At 45.2% G+C, this 18,307-nt stretch overlaps 1 protein-coding gene across 11 annotated transcripts in view; it reads left to right on the forward strand.

The window, feature by feature from the left end:
- RNF213 (ring finger protein 213) overlaps positions 1-18,307 on the forward strand; it is a 94,820-nt gene that overhangs the window by 3,916 nt on the left and 72,597 nt on the right. For 8 of the 11 annotated variants that reach the window (XM_073310522.1, XM_073310521.1, XM_073310516.1 and 5 more), the window contains exons 2-4: positions 731-878; positions 10,615-10,808; positions 17,400-18,119. In XM_073310522.1, coding sequence (XP_073166623.1) covers positions 770-878; positions 10,615-10,808; positions 17,400-18,119 — 1,023 coding nt within the window. In that variant the 5' untranslated portion in view covers positions 731-769. Of the gene's footprint in view, positions 879-10,614; positions 10,809-17,399; positions 18,120-18,307 lie in introns of all 11 variants that reach the window. The other 3 variants (XM_073310517.1, XM_073310519.1, XM_073310518.1) reach the window with 2 other exon arrangements.

Consider the following 18,307-nt stretch of genomic DNA (forward strand, 5'->3'; position numbering starts at 1 on the left):
ACCTACAGCTCCTCAAAAAAGTGACTCCATCAGTGTGGTTTCTAATGATTTTTTTTTCTTTAAAAGAAAAAAAAAAGTATAAAAATTAGCTTCAGTCCAGAGTTCCCTGTCAGTTTTTGTGGCTTTATAATTGCATCCCTAGCTTTTAAAACATTTTTCTCTCCCATGTTGCTGTTTTGCAAAAATAATGCAAACCGGCAAAACTGACTCTACAGCAAATGTCACCAAAGGCAAATAAGCGAAGTTAAGAGGAAAAGAGGTGGTGGGGGGGAGGAAGCTGTGTGTGTTTTGCCGTTTGTTTATTTTATGTACAATTATCCTGTTACCGCATGCACACAAAGGAAAGGAAATAGTGGGTTACGTTTTACAAATCTGTATTTTTGTTAAGTCTGTATGCACACATACTGTGAATGATTTAGGCTCTTAAAATGGTTTTCATTAATTTATTTTGCTTGAAATATTTGCACTTGCTTTTTTAAATAAATGAACTTAACAACTGAAGTCTCTGTTGCTTGTGAGGTGTGGGAAGCAGGGAGATTGTTTCATTTTATGCCCAAGTAAATGGTTTGTGAGGCCTTGAAACATTGCCTATCTGACCTCTGTAGCTTTCACATTTTCTTAGTGTCCTGAGGGTGAAATTTAGCAAGGGCCCAGGGTCACTAATAATGAATCAATGTTTTGCTGTCTCTCTTAACCATTTGTGTGTGTCTCTCTTCCTGCTTTGAAACAGGCGGCATAAAACTTTTTCCTGAGGTGGCAGGGTGCAGGTATGAAGTGCCCTAAATGTGACTACGTTTCTCAAGATGCTTCTCCCAACTTCTGCAGCAGCTGTGGGTTCAGGCTGGTCCCCCACATCAGCACACAGAGTATGGAAAAAGGTAGGAGGATGGGTGTAACTTGGATTTACTGCTTGGCTGACTGTAGGATATTGCAAAGAGGCGAAGTTATGTGACATGTACACATGATGACATGCAAATAGTACTTCAGCAGCAGAGGTGTTCTAAACTAGATGCAGCGTGGGTCCCCGAATCAGATATTGCCTGTGGGATCCCATACCCCATATGGTTGGTATACTAGATCTGAGCAGAGTTGACAGATAGATCGGAGAAGGTGGGGTCCACTGGAACATGCTCAGGCCTTGCCACTTTGAGCCCAAAAAAAGAGGGGTGAGGACCTCCTAGTAGCCAGGAGGCAGGTCTGAAGGAGTCATTGGGCTCCCGTCCCACTGGTGGGGTGGCTCACATGGGTGGGAGATCCCTACTGGAAGAACCTGACCCTGGTCCTGGCCCCAAAGCAAGAGACGAACAGAGTGAGGAGGTCGGGGGAGGCACCCAAATCTGTTCCCATGGCTGTGGAAGAACAGAGCATGGGGGAGGTACCTGAGGTGACCCCCCTCCCCGCAATTGCTGCACAAACCAGACTGGCTGGGGGTTGAGTGCCACTCCAGAACAAGGACACAGACATAACTATGGACCACATGGGAGGGTTTGAGCCAATGAGCAGGTGGAGGAGGGGTGGGGGCAGGAACAGACAAGCCCAGGAACTGGGAAGACTTGTAGAGAGAACAAAGAAAGAGCAGCGGGAAAAGTAGCAGTGCTGAGCCAAGGCAGAGAGACACCCAGATGGAGGCAGGCAGAGCTGAACTAGGAGCTGCTTGGAGGAGAGACAAAAGGAGACTGTTAGGGATGCACAGGCTGGAGCTTCCAGGCCAGCTGATACCAAGCAGCAAGCAGCAGAGGGCACGGACAGGTTGGACTGACCTAAGGGTGGTGTGGTTGCATGGACACAAGGCAGAGAGTTTGTGCATGTCTGGCTAGGTGTGGGGGTAGGGGCGAGCTGCGTGCTGTATCAGGGCAAGGGAGTTGGTGTAACCCTTGCTAGAGATCCTGACCTGGACCTGCTCCTCGCTTTGCTGGGTTGGATAAAAGCGTTGTGCTATTGTAAAACATGAAACTTGTTCCAAGGGTTACCTCTGGTCTCATGGAGAGAGGGTTGGAGTCTGTGCAGGGGTGTGTGGGACCCTGTTCCCCAACCCTGGGAATCCCCCATCTGACAATGGGCAGGGTGAGAATCAAGTTGCCTGCCCTGTCTCTAGCTCAGAAGAGGTGTGCCGAGTCTTCATTTATTCACTCTTGTCATAAATATAAAGGGAAGGGTAAACACCTTTAAATCCCTTCTGGCCAGAGGAAAAACCCTTTCACCTGTAAAGGGTTAAGAAGCTAGGATAACCTCGCTGGCACCTGACCAAAATGGCCAATGAGGAGACAAGATACTTTCAAAGCTGTAGGGGGGGGAACAAAGGCTCTCTTTGTGTGATGCTTTTGCCAGGAACAGAACAGGAATGGAGTCTTAGAACTTAGTAAGTAATCTAGCTAGAGATGCGTTAGATTCTGTTTTGTTTAAATGGCTGATAAAATAGCTGTGCTGAATGGAATGTATAGTCCTGTTTTTGTGTCTTTTTGTAACTTAAGGTTTTGCCTAGGGGATACTCTATGTTTTGAATCTAATTACCCTGTAAGATATTTACCATCCTGATTTTACAGAGGTGATTCTTTTACTTTTTTTTCTTCAATTAAAATTCTTCTTGTAAGAACCTGATTGCTTTTTCATTGTCTTAAGATCCAAGGGTTTGGGTCTGTGTTCACCTATGCAAATTGGTTAGGATTTTTATCAAGCCTTCCCCAGGAAAGGAGGTGTAGGGTTTGGGTAGGCTTTTGGGGGGAAAGACGTTTCCAAGCGAGCTCTTTCCTGGTTATATATCATTGAGACGCTTGGTGATGGTAGCAATAAAGTCCAAGGGCAAAAGGTAAAATAGTTTGTACCTTGGGGAAGTTTTAACCTAAGCTGGTAAAAATAAGTTTAGGGGGTTTTCGTGCAGGCCCCCCCATCTGTACCCTAGAGTTCAGAGTGGGGAAGGAACCTTGACAACTCTAATTTAAGGTTTCACGTGCCAATAATACATTTTAACAGTTTTAGAAGATCTCTCTCTGAGTCTATATATTATATAAGTAAACTATTGTCATATGTAAAGTAAACAAGGATTTTAAAATATTTAAGAAGCTTCATTTAAAATTAAATTAAAATGCAGCTCTTATCAGTTTAGTGCAGTGGTTCTTAACCTGGGGGTGCGAGCCACCCTTCCTGGGGGTGCAAGACATGCAAGATTTTTTTAGAAGGTAAATCATCGAAAACACAAATTAAGCATAGGCATATAAGTACAACTACTTTGTTTCATCAAACCTATGTATTTATTAACATTATACATTTAACTATTACTGTAATACACAAAGTTTTTAAGCTAATTGTAGTGTAATTTTTGATAAGGGGTGAGAGAACATATTCTGAGAACTCCAGACCATCAGTGGGCTGAGCGGGGCCAGGTGTAGTGTATAAAATTGCTCCCTATAGGAATGTGCTACTTACAGTGTACTACTTACAGCTGCCAGTCCTGGTGCTCTGAGTGGCATGGTAAGGGGATGATAAGGGACGGGGGGTTGGATAGGCGTGGGGAACCGGGGTGGGGTTGGATAGGCGTGGGAGTCCTGGGGGGGCCTGTCAGGGGTTGGGGGTGTGGATAGGGGTCGGGACAGTCAGGGGACAGGGAGCAGGGGGGCTTGGATAGGGGGATGGGGTCCCGGGGGGGGGGGGCAGATGGGGTCGGGGGTCCCAGGAGGGGGTGGTCAGGAGACAAGGAGCAGGGGGAGTTGGATGGGTTGGGGGTTCTGAGGAGGGCAGTCAGGGGGTGGGGGGGTCCCAGGAGGGGGTGGTCAGGGGACAAGGAGTTGTGGGGTTGGATGGGTCAGGAGTTATGAGGGGGGCAGTCAGAGGGTGGGAAGTGGGAGGGGGCCGAAAGGGAGCGGCCTGTTTGGGGAGGCACAGCCTTCCCTACCCAGGTGTGTATTAAATTTCTCCCCGTAGGAATGTGCTTCTTGCGGGGCACCAGGACTGGCAGCCGTAAGTAGTACACTGTAATTAGCACATTCCTGCGGGGAGACATTTCATACACTACACTGGGGGACAGAACCCCAGACCGGCGGCAGGCTGAGCTGCTCAGCCCGCTGCCAGTCTGGGGTTCCATCCTTTGACTCCTGCCAGCCAGGGTCCCAGTTGCCGGCCCCGCTCAACCTGCTGCTGGCCTGGGGTTCCGTTCACCCAGGCCAGCAGCAGGCAGCCGCCGGGACCCCGGCTGGCAGTAGCGTGCCAGTAAAAATCGGTACATGTGCCGCAGGTTGCCGACCCTGCTCTACCTTATAGATGTCATTATTATTGTTGTTACTGTTTATTGCAGTAGCATCCTTCGATGTGTATTGTGTTGGGCACTGTGCAAAAAAAGGATTTTTTTTTAATTGGTTTTTTTCTGTTTCCTGCTTTGTTACGATGGATAAAGGAGGCCTGAAACGTTCGTTTGAGGTGTTTTGCCAGAAGCAGGGATTGGGCAACAGGGGATGGATCACTTGATGATTCCCTGTTCTGTTCATTCCCTCTGGGGCACCTGGCACTGGCCACTGTTGGAAGACAGGATAGTGGGCTAGATGGACCTTTGGTCTGACCCAATATGGCCATTCTTATGTTGTTTTGTTTTTGTTTCTGAAATTTCCTGATTGCTTTTTACTTTAGAAATATTTGGAGTGTCAAGGCTGCTCTTCATTGGTTTGGCAGGAGTATGCAAAGAGCTCTAATGCCTTAAACTGAACGGGCGGCAGGTGCTGAATCTTTAAGCAGCTTCCTTTTCCAAATGTTAAATAATCACTGAAGTTAAATAGGTGCTAATAAAACACACACTATTGTGAGCTGTCTAATTGAAAATCCCTTCTCTCTCAGCTGCTCAGCTTTCAGTCTGTAGCAAACGTATCTCACCTGTGCGCTAGTTGTCTGGTTATCATCAATAGGGTAAAATGGTAATGGGGTTTAATTCAGGCCTGAGCCAAATGGCTTATCGGTGTTTTCATTCAAATCTTTCTGCTTTAAGGTTGCTTAGATGTCATGACAATTTGAGGAGACAAAACCAATTCAGTGTGTGTTTTATGAATTGTAATGAGAAAACAAACAGGCAAATGTAAAGCTAACTTCCCTACAACACTAAACAATGCAATAATTAAATTGAATTTAGAGTGGTGATCAGATGAATTAATCAAGGAATTAACAGCATAAATTAAAATCAATAATTCAATAAGAAAGTAGATTGAGTCCATTTCTTGCTCATTTACCTGGACTTTTTGAGGTTGCAATTTGAGCTGCTAACACTCCTCTGTCCCTTGCCTGAAATCTTGCAAGTGAATCAGGGTATTGCAGCTTTGCACCCCAACTGCATTGTGCAATCCTGGTAGAGCGTGATCAAGCTTAACCTTTGGTTCACTTTTGAGGCCTTCCCTCCAACGGACGTTTCTCCACTGCATGTGTCTGAGGCCACAATTCTATGTTTTTCTCCCAAGAAGGCGAGAACAGGGGAACAGCAGGAGATGACTCCATCAAAACTGTTACAACTCCTTATCTGGGTTAATAGTTAGGGATTTACAGATGGGTCTCTGGACCTTAAGGCCTAGCCACTTCCTTGGACCTCACTTATAGCCCATTGCCATTTGATCTACACAATTGTCAGTGTTCCTTACTCATTCAAACCTCACATTTCAGCAATGACATTTAGGGCAAGTCTGCTCTATAAAATTAAGTCAACCTAAGTTTTGTTGACTTACAGTCCCTCAGTAATTAAATTGCTTTTGCATGTCCACACTATGCTCCTTGTGTCAGTAGCATGTGTCCTCATCAGGAGCGCTTGCACCGATTTAACTGTTAGTGTGGGGCATTGTTGGGCATCTTCTGAAAGGCAGCAACAGTCGATGTAAGCAAAACGGTGTTTACACTGACACTGCATTAACCTAACTACAACAGCCTAGGTGCTATGCCTCTTGTAGCGGTGGAGTTACTAAGTCGGTGTAGTGGGCCAGTTACATTGGTGGGAACTGCATTTTAGTGTAGATGCTGTGACGATGTGATGCAGCAGGGAGAGGGGAGTGTTAACCTGGGGATGGGAGATCTGAGAGCCTGTCACCTGAGCCAGGAGGGGGAGGGGGAAGTGACACCTCTGCCCAGGAATGTGAACAGAGGCTGCAGAAGGGACCCTGCTGGGGGGGTTTAGTTTTCAGTTTGGTGCTGGGTGGAGGAATGCAGGGAACCCCAGGGCTGGGGTCTAAGCTCCCTGCTCCCCCAGAAGGACTTGACTGAGGGGTCCTGGTTGTACCCACAAGCTCTGTTTTGGACTGTGTTCCTGTTGTCCAATAAACCTTCTGTTTTACTGGCTGGCTGAGAGTCTCAGTGAATCCCAGGAAGAGGGGTGCAGGGCCTGGACTCCCCCACACTCCGTGGCAGATGCTTACAGAGTTATGTCAACATAAACTGCTTTACATCAACCTAACTCTGTAGCATAGGCCAGGCCTTAGGGCCTCACAACCCACAGTAAGAAATTACAGAACTATCACCTATGGTTTGACTAGGTGAACTGAGTGAAAGGTCATCTTGCTCTAACAAAGCCCAAAGACAAAACTGCTTCAAAGCTGCTTTTGAGATGCTGTTAATATAAAATCAACGAGGAATTTGGTGGCACCTAAAAGACACCTTAAGAGATCTGTTAGTCTTTAAGGTTTCACCGGACTCCTCGTTTTTGTGGATACAGACTAATGTGGCTACCCCTCTGATACTTGTTAATATAACGTAATTAAAAAATTCATTAGATTTAAGGTTTCAGAGTAGCAGCTGTGTTAGTCTGTATTCGCAAAAAGAAAAGGCGTACTTGTGGCACCTTAGAGACGAACAAATGTATTTGAGCATAAGCTTTCGTGAGCTACAGCTCACTTCGTCGGATGCATCCGATGAAGTGAGCTGTAGCTCACGAAAGCTTTTGCTCAAATACATTTATTATATTTAAGTTCATACTTACACTACTATAGAGCTATGTGCCCTACATGACAAGACTTTCAGCCTAGACAGGGTCACGGGACTTGAGTTGGTAATGTAAAACACAAGTGGAATTATTTCTCAAATCCTTTCCTGCCCCTTTCACGCATCATAAAGAAGCGAACAAGGGCACAACTGTGATTTCTATCCCACCTACTTTGCAGGCCATTTTCTATATTACATTTGTTATTTAAAACCACCATTTTATTTTTTAGATTTTTTTTTTTTGCATTGTATTTTGTTTCCTTGTTGTTGTTTTTTTGGGAAGGGAGAGGAGATTTTATGCTTTGGCTCTTGTGATTTATTTACTTTCTTCCTGTTCTCTGAGGGGATAGATAAGCTCCTGGGCTCTGTTGGCTTTGCCTTTCATACCCAGGTGCGCACACCACGGCCCTGTTCACTTCACACTGCACAGTTCTGCCCTGAGGCTTATGCAGGAGCAAACTGGTAACATGTGTGATACAATGGTGAATGCACCACTCAAGATGATACTGCATAAAGCCATGGCACGTATGGGAAGCCAAAAGGGGGGGGATTCCTGGAGGAAAAAGGAAGGAGTTGAGAGCAATTGAAAGATGATTGGAATGACATGCTGGCAAAGGCAGGTAAAAAAATGTGAAAAATACACAAGTTAATGATACCCTGAGCACAAAAGCACTATGAAACCCAGCTGCTATAAGCAATCTGGCAGGATAGGTGACAGTGTTGATTTACTACTTGTCCGCTACCAGAATCGGTTCCTCCCCTAGAATCTGCAGCTCTCGTTCTGTGGCAGCATCTGCGTGGTGGGATGGCAGTATGGGCGGAAGTGTGGGCAAAGGATAGCTCTGAAGAATTTTCTTGTGCCATGTATCTGACCCTGTCATCCACACACAGATTGGTTTGATTGCAAATCAGCTATGATATCATGTTTCGTCGTATGTTTTTCTTACTTTCTTATGGACCTTTTTCCCTTCCTGTGCCTCCTGTAACAGATTTGGAGCTGCCCTGTGAAAATTTACGGATACTATATGCTGGCCTGGTTATTGGGATGTCTGCTGTATGAATATATTCCTTTAAGTCAATAGGGGGCTCTCTGAAATGTAGGCAGGAAGGAGAAGAATGGCTGGAGAAAGATAGCCACCTATCAGCCAACACTTAAGAGTCATTAAGGGACAATGCTGGAACTATTAGCTTTAAGGTGCAGCCAGCTCTGTAACTCTGATGCTTTTTACAGAGGCGGAGGGCATATTTCTGCACTGAACAGAGGAAGGGATGCTTTGAGATTTCAGCCTGGGAGCTGAAATATACTTTCAGGACCAGCCCTCTCTAGTCTCCTTTTTTGCATTATAAGTTCAACGGCTTGTACGGTTTTGGTAATGAGAAAAGGAGTACTTGTGGCACCTTAGAGACTAACCAATTTATTTGAGCTTGAGCTTTCGTGAGCTACAGCTCACTTCATCGGATGCATACCGTGGAAACTGCAGCAGACTTTATATACACACAGAGATCATAAAACAATACCTCCTCCCACCCCACTGTCCTGCTGGTAATAGCTTATCTAAAGTGATCATCAGGTTGGGCCATTTCTAGCACAAATCCAGGTTTTCTCACCCTCCACCCCCCCCCCCAAACTCACTCTCCTGCTGGTAATAGCCCATCCAAAGTGACTCTCTCTACACAATGACAGGTTTCAGAGTAACAGCCGTGTTAGTCTGTATTCGCAAAAAGAAAAGGAGTACTTGTGACACCTTAGAGACTAACCAATTTATTTGAGCATGAGCTTTCGTGAGCTTCAGCTCACGAAAGCTCATGCTCAAATAAATTGGTTAGTCTCTAAGGTGCCACAAGTACTCCTTTTCTTTTTTCTCTCTACACAATGTGCATGATAATCAAGGTGGGCCATTTCCTGCACAAATCCAGGTTCTCTCACCCCCTCACCCCCCTCCAAAAAACACACACACAAACTCACTCTCTTGCTGGTAATAGCCCATCCAAAGTGACCACTCTCCCTACAATGTGCAAGATAATCAAGGTGGGCCATTTCCAGCACAAATCCAGGTTTTCTCACCCCCCACCCCATACACACACAAACTCACTCTCCTGCTGGCAATAGCTCATCCAAACTGACCACTCTCCAAGTTTAAATCCAAGTTTAACCAGAACGTCCGGGGGGGGGGCACATGATGGCATGTATCACATTGGTGGATGTGCAGGTGAACGAGCCTCTGATAGTGTGGCTGATGTTATTAGGCGCTGTGATGGTGTCCCCTGGATAGATATGTGGGCACAGTTGGCAACGGGCTTTGTTGTCTCACAAATCTTGGGAGACAGGCCAGTCCTTGCCTACAGACAGCCCCGCAACCTGAAGCAAATACTCACCAACAACCACATACCACATAACAGAACCACTAACCCAGGAACTTATCCTTGCAATAAAGCCCGTTGCCAACTGTGCCCACATATCTATTCAGGGGACACCATCTCAGGGCCTAATAACATCAGCCACACTATCAGAGGCTCGTTCACCTGCACATCCACCAATGTGATATGTGCCAGCAATGCCCCTCTGCCATTTACATTGGTCAAACTGGTCAGTCTCTACGTAAAAGAATAAATGGACACAAATCAGATGTCAAGAATTATAACATTCATAAACCAGTCGGAGAACACTTCAATCTGTCTGGTCACGCAATCACAGACATGAAGGTCGCTATCTTAAAACAAAAAAACTTCAAATCCAGACTCCAGCGAGAAACTGCTGAATTGGAATTCATTTGCAAATTGGATACTATTAATTTAGGCTTAAATAGAGACTGGGAGTGGCTAAGTCATTATGCAAGGTAGCCTATTTCCCCTTGTTTTTTCCTAACCCCCCCCCCCCCCCCGACGTTCTGGTTAAACTTGGAGAGTGGTCAGTTTGGATGAGCTATTGCCAGCAGGAGAGTGAGTTTGTGTGTGTATGGGGGTGGGGGGGTGAGAAAACCTGCATTTGTGCTGGAAATGGCCCACCTTGATTATCATGCACATTGTGTAGAGAGTGGTCACTTTGGATGGGCTATTACCAGCAGGAGAGTGAGTTTGTGTGGGGGGGGGGTGGAGGGTGAGAAAACCTGGATTTGTGCTGGAAATGGCCCAACTTGATGATCACTTTAGATAAGCTATTACCAGCAGGACAGTGGGGTGGGAGGAGGTATTTGTTTATGATCTCTGTGTGTATATAAAGTCTGCTGCAGTTTCCACGGTATGCATCCGATGAAGTGAGCTGTAGCTCACGAAAGCTCAAGCTCAAATAAATTGGTTCGTCTCTAAGGTGCCACAAGTACTCCTTTTCTCTTTGCGAATACAGACTAACAGGGCTGTTACTCTGAAACCTGTCATTATGCAAGGTTTTGGTAATGTGATGCAAGTGGTCTCAGAGTGGGGCTTCCAGTTTAGTCATGTTCACTGGACCTTCTCTCTTAACCTTGGTTTAGGGCTGAGCATTGCTCCTTTCCTCCCTTCTGAAGTTATTTCTAGTGTTCTCTTCGGAAAGGGGTGTGGAAGCAATGTTCATGTCTCAGTCAATGCATTTAATCAGCATTTGTGATTTCTCTCCCTCCTTTTCCCCAACTCCAGTTGAGAATTACATTTTGTCTCCTCCTTGTTTCCTGACTGCAAAATTAACAGAGAACTTTTTCTCAGTTGTAGGAAGTGGAGATGTAAAGCCAGCTCCAGTCCCTGAGGGGGAAATGGAGAGTGGGAGAGAACTAAAGGTAGAGGGCGCCTTCACGGTGCCAGCTGTTGATGGACGACCACTGACCAGAGAAACACAGGGAAAGCCAGGAGAGCTGCTATCACAGAGCCTGGGGACTCAAAGCGGTGTCTCAAAGAAGAAAGTGAGTATGTCGGAATGCGCTGGTGCGGACTGTGTACTGTGCAGAGACCTTGAGGCATCTTCATGTTTCCCTGCAGTATTGGAGTGGGTTAGGCCACCGGGTGCCAAGTAGCATGATTCAAGCAAATCACTCATCTGCTTTCTCTCTTATTGACAGCATGAGGCAGCTATTACTAATGCTTTTTGCTTATGGTCTGGAACCGCTAACGGCTGGTCTGGAACCACTAATTTTTTTAAAGGAAATCTGATACATATTTTAACATCATAAATTTTGTAGCGAATGGTGTCTAAGTATGTGTCGCTGAGATACTGAATTATACAGCTTCCCATAACAATATATTTCGGGCAATAATAAATCGATAAATGATACAGAAAAGTTTCAGGATTAAAAATCTGTCTGTCCAAAGTCAATATCTGCTTGTTAGGGGGTTTGTCAGCCAGTGCTGCTACATTAGGCTGGGTCTACCCTAGAAACCTTTGCCAGTATAATACTGTTGCTTAGGGATATGAACTGTCTGTCTTTCTGCTGTGCGTGTACCAACAAAAGCCCTGGGGTAGACGTGGTTATGCCAGCCAAAAAATGCTTTTGACGGTATAGTTTACTTTCTTCGGGGAACTAGTGTAAGAAGCTATGCCAGCAGTAGCATTCTTGTGCTGGTCTATGCTGCATCTGGACTAGGAGGGTATGCTGGTTCTGGATAGCAAAACCTTTCTCACGCGGACAAGTCCTTCAATGTCCGATTCTCATATTGCTGAAAAGTTTAAAGGCTTGGGAAAACAGATGCTCAGAGTTAAAAGAGGACTTGAAATCCAAGTATTACAACTTATAGCAGAGGACTTAAAAAAAGAAAATTGTTCCAAGATGCCTCTTTCTTATAATGGTGACTTCATAATGCTTTGTTAAGTTCCAGAATATTCTAACTCAGATCCTCAGACATTTTAAAAAAAACCTCTCTGTTTCCAGTTTTGTGTGAGTTAATAAAATCTCTCATGAACATAGAAACTTTAAAGCTACTATCCTAATTAGATTTCCCAAATTCTAATTAACATTTTATGGTAACTTATCTCCAGTTCTTTGAATGGGATTCATGTGGTAAACACTGGCCCAAAATTATTATACAACAAACAATACTTACACAACAGTAGGCATGAAATGTCATACACCAGAATACATGTGGAGGGATGAACAGGAAACTTATTTTGTAACATAACTTTGGCAGAAATACCTACAGTTATGCATTTTTGCCCCTGGCATAGTACTTTACCTGATTTTATTGTGGTGGGGGCGGTGTGTGTTTGCATTTTTGTGGTTGTTATTAAATCTGTAACTTTCAGCACTGTGATTTTGTATGTAGATAAGTAAATGTGATGATAACAGCTGAACAAATTTCACTGAGGCTTGTGAGCTGCCCACTTAAAACCTGGGCTTTCTGTGATGGTCAGAGAGCAATACACTTGCAGGGTGCAATGTATCCAATGCAGCGTGTAGCCCATAGGGCTAGCCTGCTGGTTTGCTTTATTACATGCTGCCTATTATCTACTGGTTTGCTCATTTGTTTTATTGTATTTTGTTTGGTTTACTCTGTTACGTTTGGCTGTAACTCAAGGAACCTACAGGTCTGTGTCCTGTACGATTAGTTTCAGCAAGTTAGCATAAGTATGGTGAAGTAGGCTTGGTGACCTTTGGCATTGATAAATGGCCTAACAGTCCCCCCTTAGACATGTCTACCTAAGAATAGGAGCTGGAACTCCGTGGTAAACGGTGACCCCAGGGAATACCGCAGGAACATGAAGAAACCGCCATAAACCAGTTCAGGCAAGAAGTAACAGGTCTGAGAATGAGATAATTGGCATTAATATGTATAGATATGTTAGGATCTATATGTTAGAATAAGGGCATCCCAATATTGTGTGGTTGAGGAAGTTAGATTTGGGCATGGAAGGTTGGGCATTAGCATGAATATTCATGATAGTGCTCAGGCCCTATAAAGGGCAAACCACCCTGTGGAATTATTATTCTGTTACTTCTTCCTCTTCTTTTGAATTTTAGCCTTTTCCTTTATCTTTGAGTCTTTCAGCTGTCAATTGTTAACTTAGCTACTCATCATTTGACCCTTCAGCTTTATTATTCACCATCAATCTTGGGCATTGAGGAACCTGGACCGTCAGACCCATTTGGCATAAGAACAGCCACACTGGGTCAGACCAAAGGTCCATCTAGCCCAGTATCCTGTCAGCCGACAGTGGCCAGTGCCAGGTGCCCCAGAGGGAATGAACAGAACAGGGAATCCTCAAGTGATCCATCCCCTGTTGCCCATTCCCAGCTTCTGGCAAACACAAGCTAGGGACACCATCCCTGCCCATCCTGGCTAATAGCCATTGATGGACCTATCCTCCATGAATTTATCAAGTTCTTTTTTGAACCCTGTTATAGTCTTGGCCTTCACAACATTGCAGAGACGAGACAGGTTCTTTGTTTCTTACCACCAGGTCCCCAAAGCGGGGTGTGAGTATACTAATCTAGGAGCTTCCAAAAAGCGTGCTACCCCAAGGATTGTATTATTACCTTTTGGTTCTGTGATATGGAGCTTTTTGGACCTTTTTCACATTTTAATAAAAGTCTCTAAGGCTGTGTGAGTGTGCTTGCCATATACTCTGAGGGTCCTTACAGGATTTTGAACTCGCTCCATTTAATTCTGTATAGCCTCATTTTGGGACAAGAACCTTATTATCTTCTGGTCAGATCAATTGATCTGGTCAGAGCCTATAATAATATTAACTTCTAAAAATTCCAGGCAACAAGAGGTCTAGCACAAGGCCCGTGTACTGCCTAAGTCCAATTTAAATCTATGGCTTAAACAGGACTTCATTGACTTCTTTGGGCTGGCCTCTTTCACAAGCGTGAGCTTTACTAGAATTAAGGCTCCTGGGGTTGGTGGGTGGGTGAGGTCACTGGTTACTTTTTCACCCAAAATAGAGAAAGAATGGAACAGTGTTGCTGTTGATGGCTTGCATGGTGCCTGTGCAGGGCTGCTGCCGTAGAATCATAGAAATGTGGGGCTAGGCGGGACTTTGAGAAGTCATTTAGTCCAGTCCCTTGTGCTGAGACGGGACCAAGTAAACCTAGACCATTCCTGGCAGGTGTTTGTCCAACTTGTTCTTAAAATCTCCAGGGATGGGGATTCCACAGCCTCCCTTGGAGGCCTATTCCAGAGCGTAACTATTGTTCTAGTTGGAAAGTGTTTCCCCGTATCTAACCTACGTCACCCTTGCTGCAGATAAAAGCCTATTCTTGTCTTACCATCAGTCGACCTGGACAACAGTTGATCATCATCTTCTTTATAACAGCCTTTGACATATTTGAAGACTGTTATCAGGTTCCCCTCAGTCGTCTTTTCTCAAATCTAAATGTGTCCAGTTTTTTCTTTCCTCATAGCTCAAGTTTTCGAAGCCTTTTATCACCTTTCTCGCTCTCCTCTGGACTCTCTCCAGTTTGTCCACATCTTTCTTAAAGTGCGGTGCTCAGAACTGGTCTCATTACTCCAGCTGAGATCTCACCAGTGCTGAGTATCTTTGCAAGCTGCCTCTGAACAATAGGGCCTGCCAGAAGCAAAGGAGGGGTGGGGTCTGGACACCAGTATTATTTATTACTGCATGTGTATTAACCATAGCACCTTGGAGCCCTAGTCACAGACCAGGACCCCATTGTGCTAGGCGCTGTACATGCACAGAGACAGTCCTGCCCCAAAGAGACTGCAATCTAATGAGAGGAACAGCCTGATATCTCCATTCATTAAATGTCTTGTCGTCCTAACTGCACCTTTCTCATTTATTATACAGCGAGACAGTATGTCTATTCGAGCCATTTATTTCCATTAGAGACATAAAGGGTGTGTGGTAATATCTGTCATTGGACCAATTTCTGTTGGGGGGAGAGACAAGCTTTCAAGCTACACAGAGCTCTTCCTCGGGTCTGGAAAAGATACTTAGAGCGTCACAGCTCAATACAAGATAGAATATGTCCTGACTATGATGCAGAATTAAGGGTATGTCTACACAGAGAGAAAAACCCGTGGCTGGCCTGTACCAGCCAACTCGGGCTCACGGGGCTTGGGCTGCAAAGTTGTTTCATTGCTGTGTGGACTTCTTGGGTCTGGCTGGAGCCCAGGCTCTAGGATACTCCCATCTCACAGTGTCCTGGAACAAGGCTTTGGCCTGAGCCCAGGCATCTACACAGCAATGAAAGAGCCCTGCAGCCAGAGCCCCATGAGCCTGAATCAGTTGGCACAGGCCAGCTGGGTGTCGAGTTGCTGTGTACACATACCCTAAGAGACCACTCGTGGTGAAGTGACTCATTAACACCTCTGTCGTAGGATGAAAAGGGGTGTGAGTGTATTACTGATTGTTATACCATAATAAGCCATAAATCCCCCGGGAGCAACGTGTCTACAACAACGCTGCATACCCTTATTTCCATTGTCACTTTGGTTCCCGTAGGGACCGCAGTGCAGGTTCCTTGTACAGTCTCTCCTTCTCCAGTGTAGCAGGTTGGTGAGTGAATTGGTAGTTGGAGAGGGTATGCTTTCTCTCCTCCCCGCCGTCCCCCAAGTCTCGAGCACTCTCTGGATAACGTTCATAAGGAGCAGCAGGAGGAAAGTCTGACTTGTTTCAAGTAGGGAAAATAGGAAAATATATATACGTTTTTTAAATTGCCCATGCCATAAACTAAAAATGCAAGCTACAAATAAACACTGCAATATCAAGTGCTACTCTCCCCACCCTGACAGATAAATATTGATTAGCAATTACATCTCGCTTCCTGATCTCTCTGAAAGTGAAGCCATTTTTCTACAGACAGCAAAAGTTGCAAGTGGTGTAGTCTGGAGTGAGTTGGATGATGCTAATCCCTTTCCAGAAAGAGGAGAAAGGAGAAACCAATCCAGTTTGAGGATAGCAGCCCATCTCCTACAAGCCCACAGCAGGTAGTTCTCATGAGTAGTTCCTCTACCCTGAGCAGCCTAAGCAAGCGCATTCCCCTGAAGCCCCAATTACTAGCACAGGTGTCTGTTCTGGGTGAACAGTTGGATGCCAGCCTGATGTAATTAAACTTAATAACTGCTGTCAGCAGTTTCCTGAACGGTCCCTGCCTGATGCATTGGGCGGAGTCAGTGTGTCTGTAATTCCAGTGTATACGTAGTTCTGAATCTGGAACCAGTCTCTGTTCACAATCCCTGTGCTGGCAAATGAGGCAGATGGATTTGTTGTTTCTCTCCTTTCATTACATAGCTGTAAGTCTGTCCCTCCTCCAGCTTGACATGGTGCTTTGCAATCGCTGTCCATGTCTGTCCACATTCACCACTGCTCTCCCGTGGTGGTTTGTGCTTGGCTACCTGCGACCCAGCTGTATGCTCATTGGAGTGACAATCAGAAGCATGAGATGGGAAGATCTTTGTTTTTTTTCCCACCTGCTTGAGTTTAAAACCAGCAGACACGGTGAATCTAGCCTGGGTTTGATCATTTCGACTGGCAGGTGGGTGAGGAAGCAGCACAGTTAGTTTTGGAAGAGGTCATAAGACGATCCTCCTCCAGGAGGAGCCTGGCTTCGGGGAAACCCACAGATAACACACTCTCACTTTCAGCTAGTACATCCCTTCCATTGCTCCAACGCTCCAAGCACTCACCAGAACCGTTATTGTGTGTTGTGGAACTGACCGTTTTATTTCGTATTCTCAGGTGGGGGGATCGAACAGAATGTGTAAAATTCTTTAGTCTGAGGCCTGTCAGAGTGACACTGCCCCTTCATGGTAGCAGCCTTTAAACCTGTTCTAAGAATTTTTGTATCCAATTTGGTTTCTTTATCCATAAGAAGAAGGGGGAAAAAAGGCCTTTCCTGCCTACACATGGCTCCCTGCTTACATTGCCTGGACCCTCGATTTCACCTTCCCCGAGGAGTGAAAAGCTCTAGTAAATACAGCCAGCTGTAATAATGGAGCAAGTGAGAAGCTGGCAGGAAGGCTTAGACGGGTCCTTTTCAGAGCATCATCACAGTCTACATATTATACAGAACTTTTCATTCTGCAGGTTTCCCCCAGAGACCTTTACCAACCATAGATACAGGGACTCCCGTCCTCACTCAGGAAATGCATCAACCTCTGAGCTGGAATATATATAAAACAGCCGTTCTATACCTGCAAGAGTGTAGGACATGAAGTAGGGAAGAGTAAGGTATTCACTTAAAACAGCAGTGCTTAGGTCAAATGCAGTTACCTAGTTCAGAATTTGGTTAGGACTCTCCTAGTTTTAAGTAGTTCACACAAAGCATTTTCCTTCTCTCTGAACTAAGGTAGGATTTTATTTTTTTTTCCTTCCAGTTTCCCTTTGTCTTTAAAATCAGAAAGTGATAGCATAAGCAAGGATGTTTTAGGGGCTGGGGTTGGAGTATGACAGAGACGGACTAGTTATTCTGTCTCTACCTACAAGCGACAAGGGGTTTGAGGACATACCAGCTATGTTAAGGGAAGCAGTGAATACAGGATTTCTCCACTATGAGTAAGCGAGGATGTTTGTGTTTTTTTTTTACTTCCCTACATAGAAAAAGAGAAAGAGGAATAAGAATAAGAAGAATCCTTCTGACTCTGGGCTGCAGGACTCTTTGACCTCTATAAGTTCAGCACCTTGTAGTCTGGACTCTTCTTTGAGCTCAGAATTGGCTGGTGCAAAAAATCCAGCACAAGAAAGCCAAATCCAAGAGAATGAAGTGGCCAAAGCAGAGGCTGATTCATCTCCCTGTAACAATGAAAGTCAGATTAAAAGTGACCGTTCCTTATGCCCCTTGGGAAATGAGGGTCAAAGTCCAGAGACGATTGTGGAAGACAATCCCAGCAGCAGTGACACCATTCACCAGTCAGTGCAGAATGGTACCAATGATGAGCTTGCTCAGCCTGCAGGCTCCAGAGCCACAGAGGAGAAGATGGAAGATGAAAGTTCCCCAAGTGATGGACAAATGGGCAGAGAAAATAAGGAATCTGCCAAGAAGGAAAATGAGAGCAGCCCTGCTGAAGTTGGCCAGCCTTCAGGAAATAGATCAGATACCCAGACATCAGGGGGAGACACACTGGCTTCCAAAGAAGAGGGAGAGAGTGTGTCCTTAGGGCTCTGCTCCACTATGGAAGCACCTGTGAGGAAGGATTCAAATTCTGATGCAGACCATCAAAGTCAGGAGAAGAAAGTCTCCTTTTCTGAAGCTGAAACAACCCAGAGCAGGAAAGTCGAACAAGAGAGGAAGCAGCAAGCAAGTGCTCCAGTTTCAAAGGTAAACTGCCAAATAACCATGGGATTATGTTGGAATAAGTTTCCTTCTTTTGAACTTCGAAATGGTGACTGCGGTAAAATGAACCCTGTTCATTTCTGCCAACCCAGTTGAACAGCCTGAGGGGGTGGGGAGGAAGCAGGGGGCGCTTTGATGCATCTTGCCAGTCTGTTTGCACAGGCGTATCTTAC

The sequence above is a fragment of the Lepidochelys kempii genome, chromosome 14 (genome assembly GCF_965140265.1).
Source record: "Lepidochelys kempii isolate rLepKem1 chromosome 14, rLepKem1.hap2, whole genome shotgun sequence".
In the NCBI taxonomy this organism is placed as follows: Eukaryota; Metazoa; Chordata; order Testudines; family Cheloniidae; genus Lepidochelys; species Lepidochelys kempii.